The 13156-nt window shown below is 36.9% G+C and overlaps 1 protein-coding gene across 1 annotated transcript in view; it reads right to left on the bottom strand.

Annotated features, from left to right (window-relative positions):
• LOC146170234 (MAM and LDL-receptor class A domain-containing protein 1-like) overlaps nt 1-13156 on the bottom strand; it is a 116598-nt gene that overhangs the window by 49698 nt on the left and 53744 nt on the right. Inside the window, exons 51-64 of the mRNA XM_083387969.1 lie at nt 12631-12886; nt 11749-11918; nt 10165-10435; nt 8217-8423; nt 7290-7493; nt 6591-6702; nt 5676-5860; nt 5334-5490; nt 4328-4518; nt 3067-3218; nt 2597-2689; nt 1715-1850; nt 1070-1231; nt 627-751 (exon numbers count right to left, since the gene is read on the bottom strand). Of these exons, the coding sequence (XP_083244095.1) occupies nt 627-751; nt 1070-1231; nt 1715-1850; nt 2597-2689; nt 3067-3218; nt 4328-4518; nt 5334-5490; nt 5676-5860; nt 6591-6702; nt 7290-7493; nt 8217-8423; nt 10165-10435; nt 11749-11918; nt 12631-12886 (2421 nt within the window). The remainder of the gene's footprint in view (nt 1-626; nt 752-1069; nt 1232-1714; nt 1851-2596; nt 2690-3066; nt 3219-4327; nt 4519-5333; nt 5491-5675; nt 5861-6590; nt 6703-7289; nt 7494-8216; nt 8424-10164; nt 10436-11748; nt 11919-12630; nt 12887-13156) is intronic.

Genomic DNA, 13156 nt, shown 5'->3' with positions numbered 1-13156 from the left:
ACATATTTTATTGCGGCTTGATTGAGTTGTTTAAAATTTCAACGTGGTTTGGAACTTTCGATGTGGTTAGCTTTAAACTGTTCAGATAATGTTTGAACAGTTTGACACTGGATATACCTTTCATTTTATCAACATTTAGCCTTTAGAAAGAAACGTCACATAGCATACCATACCGTGTTGAAATTACATTTTATTTTGTAACTGTTTTATTACAACAAAATCGAAAGCTGATCGCAATTTAAGGATCTAAAATTGAATCGCTCGACGTTTTTCAATATATGTTTGAAACAAACAGTATAAACACTATGGTCAACACAGTTTAAAATAGTTTAAAAGTTTTTTTTTAACCGCACTTACTTAACACATAACTTAAAGCTGCGCATAAAAAAACTTCAAAGACTTTCGTAAATACATAGGTTTTTTTTGAAAAAAAAACAAACAAAAAAACTCTTCAATACACAAATCAATCCCAAGACATTCAAAGACTTGTTATATAGAAACCCTGTTATATAATGCAACAAACCGGTATATTGCAGTTCCAGCATAAACATTCATTATTATGAACAAACAACTCTGCATCTGCAATCAATACATCCGGCAATTAATACAATTTCGACACAACTTACCTGGAACTGTTTGTTTGTAGAGATTGAAACTTGCATGGGTCGCCAGTGGTTGTTCATGTGTTCATTGATGGTCCACAGTAGGTTTGGCTGACCGCTTTCTTCTTGGTAGTACACGTTCAATGTTCCTGGGAGAACAAAAGTGTCAATATGGAGCTTATGTCGAGAAGTAAAAATAAAGTATTTATCTTTCGCCACTACAAATTTACGAGCTGTCTAAAGAGTAGTTGGAAAAAATGCAAAAACTGATTTCGAATTAGGATTTAAAAGTCTTATTTTCAACATACAACCAAGCAATTTACCAGAACAAACATTGCAAGAGGAGACGGCAGTTGAATGTAAAATAAAAAAATAGGCCTTGAAATCACAAATATAATGTACAGTAAAAACAAAATACCGAAAATACACACTATCCTAAGTTTGCCACAAAATATAGATCAGCCCACCTATTCCTTCTACGTAGCTGTGATAATAGAAGGTCATGCAGTGACCGTTGGTGGACGGGTACATCTTGGACACCAGGCGTGCTTTCTGACCGGTGGGCAGTCCAGCGGGCATGTACATGTAGTGACCAGCGGCCGTGCCGTAAGTGTGATCGTACGACAAACCTTTAAATACAAGGTTGCGTTTAATTGAGGAAAGCTACAGTTAGGACAACAACTAGATGTAATCGTGTAAAAGTTGTTATGAAGAGTTTAAAATTGTTTTAGCTGTGTTCGATTTCAAGCAGGCACTAACAAACTAAGCATCGGTCAAACTAATAGTTAAATAATACTTTTTAAAAACACTAAACGCAGAGTGTAATATATGAGCATCAATACATACTATGCAATTAATGTAGTTGGCCTCCAAAAAACAAGAAAATTTACAAAGGCCATATACTTGTTTGTATAATTGTCCGGACTGATGATGCCGGTTTACTAATGCGAAACATGTTTGTGTGTTTTATTTCAGGTAATGTTTCTATTTTTTTTCTTAATAATGAACAGCCTGAATAGTTGATGAAACTCATATTTTGTGAAAGCTTGAAATCACAAATTGTCGCGAAACTGTTTTTATTATTTTTAGTTCAATTCCTTTTATAAATATACCGTCATCTCCTTCGATGGGTCCTGAGCCTCTCAACCAGTTGAAGTCGTCTTGTAAGTCTTGAGTGAATCCGCAATATCCATTGACACCGCTCTCAAATCCACAGTCGGGAGTGGCAGGGCAAGCGCCAAGTTCGAACTAACATAGAGAAAATTAAAGATACAGACACACACACACATTTGTGTTTAACAACTGTAATCTAGCCGCTCGGAAGCTGATTTTTGACTACCGACAACTGCTTTCGTATCATAGTACACCGAATACCATCGCAGACTACCAGAATCTGCCGATCAATGACACAAGCAAGGCTTGCCTATGGTGAGGTTAGAACTCACGACCTCCGGTCATACCGGGACCATCGCTCTTCCAATTGAGTTTGTGCGTGTCATGACTGTTTCTACGTTCCGCTTAGCCAAGCTAGCTCAGTTGGTAGAGCGACGGTCCCGGTATGGGCGGAGGTCGTGAGTTCGAACCCCAGCCTACCTTGCTTACATCTTCATCGATCGATCGATTCGGTAAATCTCTGTAAGGCTTCCGTAGTAAAAAGAGAAAACTGTTAAGACGTTTTGATACCATTTAAATAGCTCACATAATTTTTAGTAAACTTTCATCATATGTGCGAAAAAAATTACTCAATAGTGCTAGTCAGTAAACTGTTTTAGTTCCGAAGTGCTGTTCCCAAAGCCATTTATTTTAATACAATATCGACACGTTTTTTTTTTTTATATTTTGGTATCTTATAATGCCGAACTGGCAAGGTTGAATAATTTGTAATAATACTCTCATTAAACAGAGTTCTAATTTGTTGAAAAGCGTTACATATTGCGAATTTATTCGTAGTGGACCGACAATCAAAATAGAAAAAAAACGAAAATACTACGTACCAAGACATCGTCGATAGCGATATCACCAGCCCAAGCCTCGCCAACTGTTGCCTCAATCACGATTTGAATCGTACGCTGTTCGTTGATGTGAGCCTTGACATAAACAAGCATATTTAAGATAAGAACGAATATTGCAAGTAGGGGTGTTCGATATCATCGCACCACAGCCGATACCGATAACAAGTGGTAGGATCGGTACTTTGTCTCATACAATTATTAGTGAAATCTCTGCCATGGTTTGCGTTTTAATGCGGTGATATTTAAAAGTAATTTATCAACAATTTGTAGGTTAACAACCTCAAGTAACTAAACATCGGAAATCTAAAGCAAATTTTGAAAAAAATAGCTCGTAAAAATTAAGTTTTTAATTTCATATTTTCGCTTGTATGCGGATAGTAATGACGTCATTTGGTTTCAGACACCCCTAATTTCGCGTCAAATCATAACAGGCACAACAGTTAAAGTCCAACCTGTCCGTATCTCCACTGCGGTCCGTGCGTTCCGTTCCGGTTCCAGAGAAGCACCTGGTTGGCGCCGCCACCGGTCATCCAGTAGATGTTAAGGCTGCCGATGTCGCGACCGTACATGTAATACCAGAACTCAACGCAGAGGCCCTCGGGTCCTGTATTGAGAAAGGATATCTTGTGGTTGCCAAAATGTAATAAATTTAATGGATGCCGCAATGGCGAGATAAGCCATCTAGTTCGCTAAGCGTCCAGTATTTTTACTAGTGTTTTTTAAATTTTCCTGGTCAGGGACTTTATTTGGTTACTCGACTGGCTGCTTTAGTAATTTGTAATAATCGATCGAGTGTTTCAGTAGCTTTTTTAATCGAGTTAGTATAGTAACTAGTTAAAATGAAACATTTGATTAATAATAAGTTACTAGGATGCCCAAGTTTATAATCCGAAATAATGCGGCAATTTACGTTTTAAAAAGATTGTTTTGTTAAAAAAAATCTAATAGGCTATAAGGCCTAAATGAGATGGAACAACATGTAACTATGGATAAAGTAAACACGTTTTTTTCAAATGGTCGCGAGCAAATACAACCTTAAAAATTATACCCAAAATAAATTCGGTGACAACGATAGCTGAGAGTGTAATGGTTAAAAATTGATTTACTTTGCGACAAATTTGAATTAGTTGAAATAAATGTGTAACAAAATGTAAGTTCTAAAACAACTTTACCTTTGCTAGTTATTTTCAACAAGCTATTTATTCTAAATGCGGTTTTATAGACTTATCGCCAGAATTCTAAAAGCACCGATCTTGACATAATTAGCAATAGCTGAAACACTTTAGGAAGTAAGGATTCTCTCCCACACAATAAAATGTAACAGAAAGATTCTTGTTTTCGTATCAGATGATCTAAGACTGTTTCTGTACATTAAGCAAACATGTATAAAATGCCAATGATAACAGTTAAAAAGTAAAATATAAAATTCATGAATATAAGATTGCGTATAAAATCATAAAACACCTGCAGATGTCAGATGCAAAAACAACAACTTAGCGAATGGCAACAAGAGACAACGTGAAAAAAACGGGATTACACAATCTTTAGTTTTTTTTTCTTTTGTTTTTGTTTTTTCATATTCATTAGCAGGCTCTACTACAGATTTGTACATATGTAAAAAAATGACTTTACTAAATTTGTTATTTTAACCGTTTTACTTCTGTTTAGTGTGCTGTGTTAATTACCTGGCGTTCGAACAGCTGTGTTAATTACCTGGTGTTTGTTCGCTGCTGATCAGTCTAGCGTAGGCTCCCTGGTCTTGGCTGGTAGCATCGATGAAAGCGTAATATCCAGTCGATGAACCGGTGGTGTGGTCGACCGAGGGACCCGTGGACCGGGACTCGGTGGCCCCCTGGCCCCGTTCCCAGGCAACTGGGTCGTCTGGACGCACGTAGTAGCAGAATCTGGGAAGGAAATTGAATAGAGTCAAGTTAAATCGTAAAGTGGAGACACCTTGAGCATATTATAAAAACCTTTCCAAGAAATTCAATTTAGTCTTATCGAAACGTATCAAATTAGAAACATTTTGAAATGAGAGGACTAGTTGTGTTGACACCTTTGAGATAAAAAAGTGACATTTCATATTTTTTAAACGCTTTTAAAAAAAGAAAAGAGAAAATTCCATAAATATCTCTTGCTAAAATATAACGATTATAATATGCGAAGAAAAATCGTGGTTAGTGTCAAGGTATTTACATATGATGTGACAAATCTAACATATTTGAAACGGCAATGAAAAATGGCTGGTAATATAATTTAACTTACACAAATTTGAATTTACAGTTATACTAAACGAGTCTGACTTTATTTTAGGTTAGCCACTAAAAGATTTCTTTTTGGTTGAAAATGTTTTGGCAATTTGCGCAAATAAATCAAGCCCCCAAACAGTCTAAAACTAACTCGTTAAAAAGGCTGATAATATGATATAACTTAAAACAAAAGTCGAAATTTACAGGTATACTAAACGACTGTGGCTATATTATATGCATTTAAAGACGGTATTTAGAAGAAAATGTTTGGCGATTTGCCGAAATAAATCAATCCACAAAACGGTCTAAAACTTACTCAATGAAAAGGCTGACTACATATTTAACTTCAAAAAGTTTAAATTTATAAGTTTAATAAACGGCTATGGCTACATTTAATGTATATTAAAACGGTATTTTGATAAAAAGTTTTTGCAAATAAATCAGTCCACTGAACGGTCTATAAAACCCACCCGGTCTCAAAGTCGCAGTCTCCCTTGGTGGGTATCTGGTCGGGGTGGGTGAGGGCGGGCAGGGTGGTGGTTGGGGGGCCGGGGGAGGGGCAACCGTTCACGTTCACTACTACGTCATCAATAGCAATGTGGCCTATTCCGGGAGTTCCCAAAACCGCTGTTGAGAAAAAGAACATTGTAAGTTCACTGCTTTAAACAGAATATAAAATACTCGAAAATTCCAGTAGGGGTGACGAAAATCTAGTTATTATATCAGAGGGGTGCCGTAAGCCATAAAAGCTTAAGAATCACTGGTATAAAGGTTTGTATTAGACACTTCATCGAAAAATAACGTCTACAAACCTTCAAAGACGAGCCAGAAGGAGGCGGCTTGTGTGATGACCAGTTGCTGTTCAATCCAGAGGTTTGCCTGAGACGACGTGATGCTCCACACGGGAACTGTGGGCGATTGGTTGTTAGCTCCAGCCACGTACAAGTTCAATGTACCCACATGTGGTCCGTACATGTGATACCAGAACGTCACACACCTGCAATTCAGCGCAAAGTTAATCGTTTTCCATTTAGAGTTATGCCGAACTTTTTATTGTAAAGGATCTTTACAATGCCTAAGTTCAATGTCCTTAGGTTCAATGTGCCGACGTGTGGTCCGTACATGTGATACCAGAACGTCACACACCTTTAATAGACGCAAAGTTAATTGTTTACTGTTTAGAGATATACTAGAGATATATATTCTAAGCTAAATGTACCCACATTGGGTCCGTACATGTGATACAGAAGATCGCAAACCTGCAATTCAGTGCAAATGTACCTTTATTCAAATGTAACTCCAGTGTTCTGCAACCTATTCACTCGGCCCTCTCTCTTTGTTTTTAAGATTAAAGGGCGCTATTAAAAATTGCCCCCAAAAAAATTGAAGGACGCTTAAAAATTGCCCAAACAAATATAAATTTAACACCAAAAAATAATTTTCGACCAGTGTTCATCAATCTTTACAGCAACAGGTATCCGGCCTTTTGTGAAAATAAGTTTGGTGAACCACTGATTTAAATATATAAAAAAAATCATGTGCTCTTCAGGCGAAAAAAATTTACGAAATGTTGCTACTTGAAAGATATCCCAATAGCCGGGATGCCCCAACGCTGATCTAACTGAATAAAACAAAAACTATAATGTGCTCTTCAGGCAAAGTTGTTGGCGAAATATCGATAATATTAAGACATCCTAATAGTTGGGAAGTCCCTAACGTTGTCTCACCTCTCTGAAGATCCGCCAGATGGAACCTCGAAGCTGTCGGAGAAGAGACGAGCTTGTTCGGAAGCCGAACCAGAGTACATGTCGACGAACATCGTGTAACCCTCGGCCGTGCCTGTAAAGCATTAAACATATAAGGAGATTTTTTCTCAATCTTGGCCAAATACTTGAACTTTTTGACTGGATGGATTAACTGACTTTACAAATCAATGGAGTATAACGTAAAAATCAACAGAGATACACACTAGTTGAGTGTCGAATTTGGCTAAATGATCGGTCTTTAAATGTTCTATTCGGATTTTTCAACAAATTCAAGTAAAAGGGCCTTTGAAAAGTGCTGGGCAAAGCGAAATGAAACTATTGAAAAGTTAGCTTTTGAGCTACTATCAAACTTACTACAGAAAATAATTTTACGTCCTACGTGTACAACGAATAGTTCAAAAGAGAGACGGTATATAAAGGATTGAATGTATTTTCTTTGAACTAAACCTGAAACTAAGTTTGACAAGTTCGTGCATGTCGATGAATAACGCTTACAGTGTAGGACATTTTATTATTTCAAAACAGGAGTGGAGAATCCCACATAAAACTAAAATGAATTTTGTTTATTGAAATCTAAAAATAAAAAAATAAAACCGCAATTAAAATACGCGTTGTCCTATTTTCACCCGCATTTTTCAGCTCATAATCTTAAAACCTCACCCTTTGTGTGGTCAAAGTCGGGTCCGCTTGATCCGTTGCCGTCCATGGGCCTTGCCCTGACCCAGTCGAGTGAGTCGAGTTGTCCGCTGGGCGAGTTCATGTACCCGCACGCGTTATCCTCAAAGTCGCACTGACCGGGCAGTGGACAGTGTGACCTCACCATTATTACGTCATCGATTGCCAGGCTTCCGTAGGCTGAAAGACCTTGAAGGGACAAAAAGGTGAACGATTTAAAACGGACAGAAGCCAATTTTGAAGGTCGGTCTTTGTCAGGAGGTTTGACAAAAATAATTTTTAAGTAAATTTATTTTCTAAGATCAGTGTTACTTTGGACATTCAATATGGCCAACACTATAAAAAGGAAGATTTTAAAGCCGATTGTATTAAGCTTAAAAGAGTGTTAAAAGTTTGCCAGATATAAATTTTAAAATCGACAAGTTTGTCATAAATAACTGTTACTTTGGTATTTATATATATTAGAAAAAACTTAAAGGTTAAAGGTAACGTTTTTAAATCTCACTTTTAAAAAGGACTTATCATTAAATGATAGTTATTGACTTAAAGATAAGGATAAATCATAGTCATTTTAAGTACTTTGGGTTTTCTATTTAACCATTTGCTTCCTAATTTACATTTCAAAATTCAAAAAAATCACAAATTAATTCTTTACACGCCATCCAAATTAAAACCAAGTAAAAACTATGCGCATTTAAAACTTTTACCAATGGGCTGGACAAAAAAAAATATTTTTTAAACTTTTATCCATTTACAACATAAATTACATCTTAAGATTGGGAACATCACAAACTATAATTCAGGCGAAATCATAGACAAATCAATGATTCGTTTTTTCTGTTTATTCATATCAAATAGTTGACAACCTCCAACATGTTCAACTCAAACTAATAACAACACAACTATTCCCACCTATCTCTGACTCAAAGACGGCTTGCCAGGGCTGGGAACTTGGCATCATCTCAGCGTATCCGTATCGCCAAAAGTTTCCTTGGTCAGAAGACCTGGACCAGGCTTGAAGTTCCTGGAAGTCGTTGGTTCCATTTCCAACGCTCTGCTTGACTCGTAGGGTACCGGGATGGGAGTCGAGGTGGTACCAGAAGGTTAGGCAAGTTGCGCCTAAACGACAAGTAGTTGACAAAATAATAATATTACTACATTGTTGCTTGATAATGAATTCCAAAGCCAAACAGGTCGAGTAGATCGACAGCATCTTGATTAAGACGTTTCGGTACGAACTTGTATCATCTTTAGTAAACATTGACTGAAGATGATACAAGTTCGCATCGAAACGTCTTAATCAAGATGCTGTCGATCTACTCGACCTTTTTGGCTTTGAAATTTATTATCAAGCTACATAACAGATCCGTGCATAGTGTACCCAGCAACTAGTATTGTTTATATTCGGATCTAAGCATGTTCGCCCACTGTCAATTGTTTATCTTTTATACATATCGTAAGATCCAAAAATAACCACAAAGGGTATAAAAAAGATCTAAAACAACTTTATTTGAAAAGAGCAGAACGTTAAAGTTACGCAAAATGCATCATCAGTTTTGCTCAAAAACTACAAACACAACGAAATGGAAGCAGAATTGATGCATTGTGCGTAACTACAGTGTTCTTCTATTTTTAAATAAAATTGTTTTAGAAGATCCTTTTTACAACCTTTTTAGATCTTGAAAGAGAGGTAGGCTTATCAAAGGAGTTGGTGAGTTAGGAAGGCTGTGAATCTGTCTAAGGACAGAACAACTAGCGACGTTTCAGATTTTTCATGAGTCAATAGTTTTGATTATAGAATGGCCGAAAAATCGTTAATTTAGTTACGTTTAAAAGAATTCAATTCGGAAGAAACCTGACACAATGACCACTTGAATGAGATTTACAAATTGCTCGACATAAAGACATTTGCAGATTAATTGAAATCGAACTTTTTATATGAAACATGCCGTATATTGCATAGCGGCTTTGGACTAATTCCAACGCTTCAACCTGTTCTTGCTCGTGGATCAGAAAGATTGCAATATTTCTCCATTTAGAAAATATCCCATCAGTATTATTTAATTAGCTATTATATTATACAAATATTCCAATTATCCAGTCTAAACATTTAAAATAACGACTGACACCATACAAATAAAAAAGGGCGCAATATAGCACTATACAAACTAATTCTTACATCAAAAACTTTGAAATGTTTTGCGAAAATCCCCTTTTTTTAAACAACATTCGATGGTAAAACATTAACGAAAAAACTAGCTAATATAACAAGGGCAGAACAACTGTCAACGTTTCGTTTTTTTCATGAGTCAAAACTTTTGAGTATAGACGAATGACCGAAAAAAATGTTTATTTAGTTACGTTTAAAATAATTCAATTCGGAAGAAACCTGTCATAATGGGCATTTGAATGAGTTTGACATTGCTCTATATAAGAATTTTGCAGATTAATTGGCAGAATTCGAACTTTTTGTATTAAACATGCCGTATAATGCATAGCGCCTTTGGACGAAATCAATGGTTCTCAACCGGGGTGCCGCGACGCTGTAGGGGACCATTTTTAACGCTCAAGGGTGCCGAGAGATAATTTAAATTATTTAGGGTTCCATTTATGGCTCCATTGGTAAGCTTCTTGTTAAAAATGTTTGTATACGATAAAAGTGCCAAAAATTAGGAAGGTTCTTTCAATGTTGCAGAGTTAATGTTATTTTATTGTAACCTTACAGTCAACTAAAAAACACGAAAAGGGTGCCGCGAACTATTTATAATTTCTGTACAGCGCCGCAACCCAAAAGAGGTTAGAAACTACTAGACTAAATCCACACTACAACTATAGTCTAATAAAGCCGAAGGCCACTCACCAACGCATTCTCCCCAGTATCCCTGATACTCGGTGGTTGTGGAGCACCAAGGCTTGAAATCGATGTGACCGTCCAGGGTACACGAGTGGTAGGTCTTGCCGTCGTACGTAAAAGGGAAGGCGCACTTGTACCCCCCGCCGTTACCCCCTACGGTCATAACGTCGTTCGTTCCCTGTTGGTCGCAGTTCAGCCACCAGCCTTGGTAGACGGCGGTTGTTGAGCACCATAGCTCGGTGTGGCCGACCGTCGTGCAATCGTAGTAGGTATTGCCCTGTAAACGAACGGTTGCATATGAGTGGGGCGGAAAAGTTGTTCTGTTTATGCCTTATGTTAAGATTAACAGTGAGTTTGCTAAGTTTTATGTAAGTGTTTTATGACCTATTTAATTTTGTAAGCATTCCATTACTTGCGGTCAAACGGTCAAACGTCACTGAACACATGGCAGTGTTGTAAACAAGTCATTTTAAAATAAATTAAGTCCCAGTCCAAGTCATTAGTTGCGCAAGTCAAGTCCCAGTCAAGTCATAATTAGAGCAAGTCAACTTCATGTCATGTCCTTGTCATAAAAATAAAACATTAAACTATTAGAATTTTTAAACTCGCATGATCATGAACAATAACTGAACTAAAAAATAAGGAAAACGGAATATATAGCAAGCAATTTGTTTTTTGTGCAAAAATTTAAAAAAATGCTTAAAGAAATGTTTTATTTCAATTCAAGTCATTTTTTCAAAAAACTTAAGTCAAGTCAAGTCATTTTGCCCAAATGACTTAAGTCAAGTCAAGTCATTTAAAAACAGTGACTTAAGTGCACTTAATCCAAGTCATTGACTTAAGTCATTACAACACTGGCACATGGTGCCTTGACATTGCAGTTGTCCTTACAGCAGTTGGTGTTACTACTTTGTCGCTGTAAGAGCTCATATTGTCAGTTACTCGTGAGTGTTTGGCGATGATGTTTAACTTACACTGGTGCTGATTTTGTTTCAATAACATTGTTTTGTATCCATTCAATGTAGGAAATGAATCCACTTGTGTAAGCCTTTGTGTTATTAATAAAATCCTGTACACTGATAAAGACTTCAGTAACAGATCGCCTTCGTCGAAGGCAACTTACATAGGTTGCCGAAATGTTGGCCAGTTAAGCTAGTTTTTGAAATATGTACAAAATACGAGTTTTTTAAACGATGTACTGGTAACACAGATTTAAAGAAGTGTTGAGTATTTTAAGAAAAATTCAAAGTTGACCTGAACTATTATTGGTTATAGGAAAAGTAATATTTCAGATAAACTTTAAACTTTTTTTGATAGGAATGCCTAACTAGGCTTACGTTTGTGATAGTGGCATCATTACAGCACATTTGAAAAGAGCGCAAGTAAAAAATCAGGTTACATCACGGCACAACGAGTACAGATCACTAAATTAGCTTGCCCATAAACAAAAACTCTCGGCGTACTTTTGTGAAAATGGGAATATTACAGCACGATTGGAAAGTACGCAAGTAACAAAATAAGGTTACATCAAGCTAAGCAGGACCAATTGAGGATCACTGATTTAGCTTGCTTTTAAAGAAATACACTTACGTCGAATTCGAATGGGAACACGCAGTAGTTCGGTTCTCCACTTCTGTAGGTCCCCGAGACCAGTCTTGCCTTTGCACCTTCATCTGCGTCATTCGGGTTGGCTGACACGAAGTAACCTTTGGCGTCTGTTGTGTGGTCGTTAGATGGCCCTGTTCCTTCGGCTATGTTTCCTGCGTGGCCATAACATATAAACTAAGATTCCGGTCAAGTATTTTTTATCGATATATTGAAAATTTATCGATATATTAAAGGCAACCAGATATGGTACACCATTTCTTGGGTACGATTCGAACTTTATGCCTTCGCTATTTTACTAAGTTTGACATCCATTTATTAACAAGTGAGTTGGTTTTAACGCAAAGAGGTAAATTTTACCTTTTTAAAAAATAATCTTTTCCAAAATTCACATGTTTTCTAGAAATATTTCGGATTTTTTTCTTAATATGTTATTGGGATTTCTCTTAACAACCCTTTGCAAAACGCAGTTCGGTGAAAACAATTAGTTTAATTCATATAATGGTGTATAGTTGAAACGAAACAGGTGATATTCTTAGTGTAACTACCATATATGTTTTGAAAATCTTCAGCCAAAGCCCATATAAAAAGCAATTGTAACAAAAGAATAAAGATGTGTACTAAAATTTTGCCCACATACCAAAAATACAGTAATTTATACGGCAGGTCCCTGTACAACTAACACTATACGAAAAACTTAAAAATCCAACAGTACATAGTGAACGACTGTGGCAAAATATACTGTTGGTAAGTCGTTTAGGATAAAAAATCAACAACTAGAAATGTCGAAGATCCCGATATTAACAAAAAACTAATAGTAGTGTTGTTATTATTTCTTCAAACATTTTTGCACAACTTCCAACTCACCGTCGTTGAGTCGCTTCCATTGATAATCTCCTCTCCTGTCATTCTTCCAATTGCACAAGCTTTGTTCGAAATCGCAGCGGTCGTTCAGTTCGGGGCAGAAACCGTCCCTAAACGTGACGTCATCGATCGAAATGTCCCCTCCCCAGCCGGTGAACCGAAGCGCGCTGAAACTGAGTCGGAAGCCTGACGTGGCGCTGGTCACGTGCAAGTTGACCCCATACCAGAGGTCATCGGCGCCGCTGGTGCGTTTCCACAACTGAGAGGAAACAAAACTTAAGGAAAGGTTGTGACGCGATTTTTAAGTATTTGTGAGCAAATTTAGGGCGGGAACCAAATTTTGTAAAGTCATATACAATATATACATATGGTCGTTCCATTGGTTTGTGTATTGCTTTCTCGCTGTTTTTCGAATTTGCCCTTTGTAACTTACTATACATAATCGCACCACTCATATCACCAAACGTTTGCAGTGCAGCATATATATCGATTTGAGCGTATGTGGCGATTTTCAGTGATTTCAACACGT

The sequence above is a fragment of the Ascidiella aspersa genome, chromosome 1 (assembly GCF_963924565.1).
Source record: "Ascidiella aspersa chromosome 1, kaAscAspe10.2, whole genome shotgun sequence".
In the NCBI taxonomy this organism is placed as follows: domain Eukaryota; kingdom Metazoa; phylum Chordata; class Ascidiacea; order Phlebobranchia; family Ascidiidae; genus Ascidiella; species Ascidiella aspersa.
This window is presented reverse-complemented; position numbering and strand designations above follow the sequence as displayed.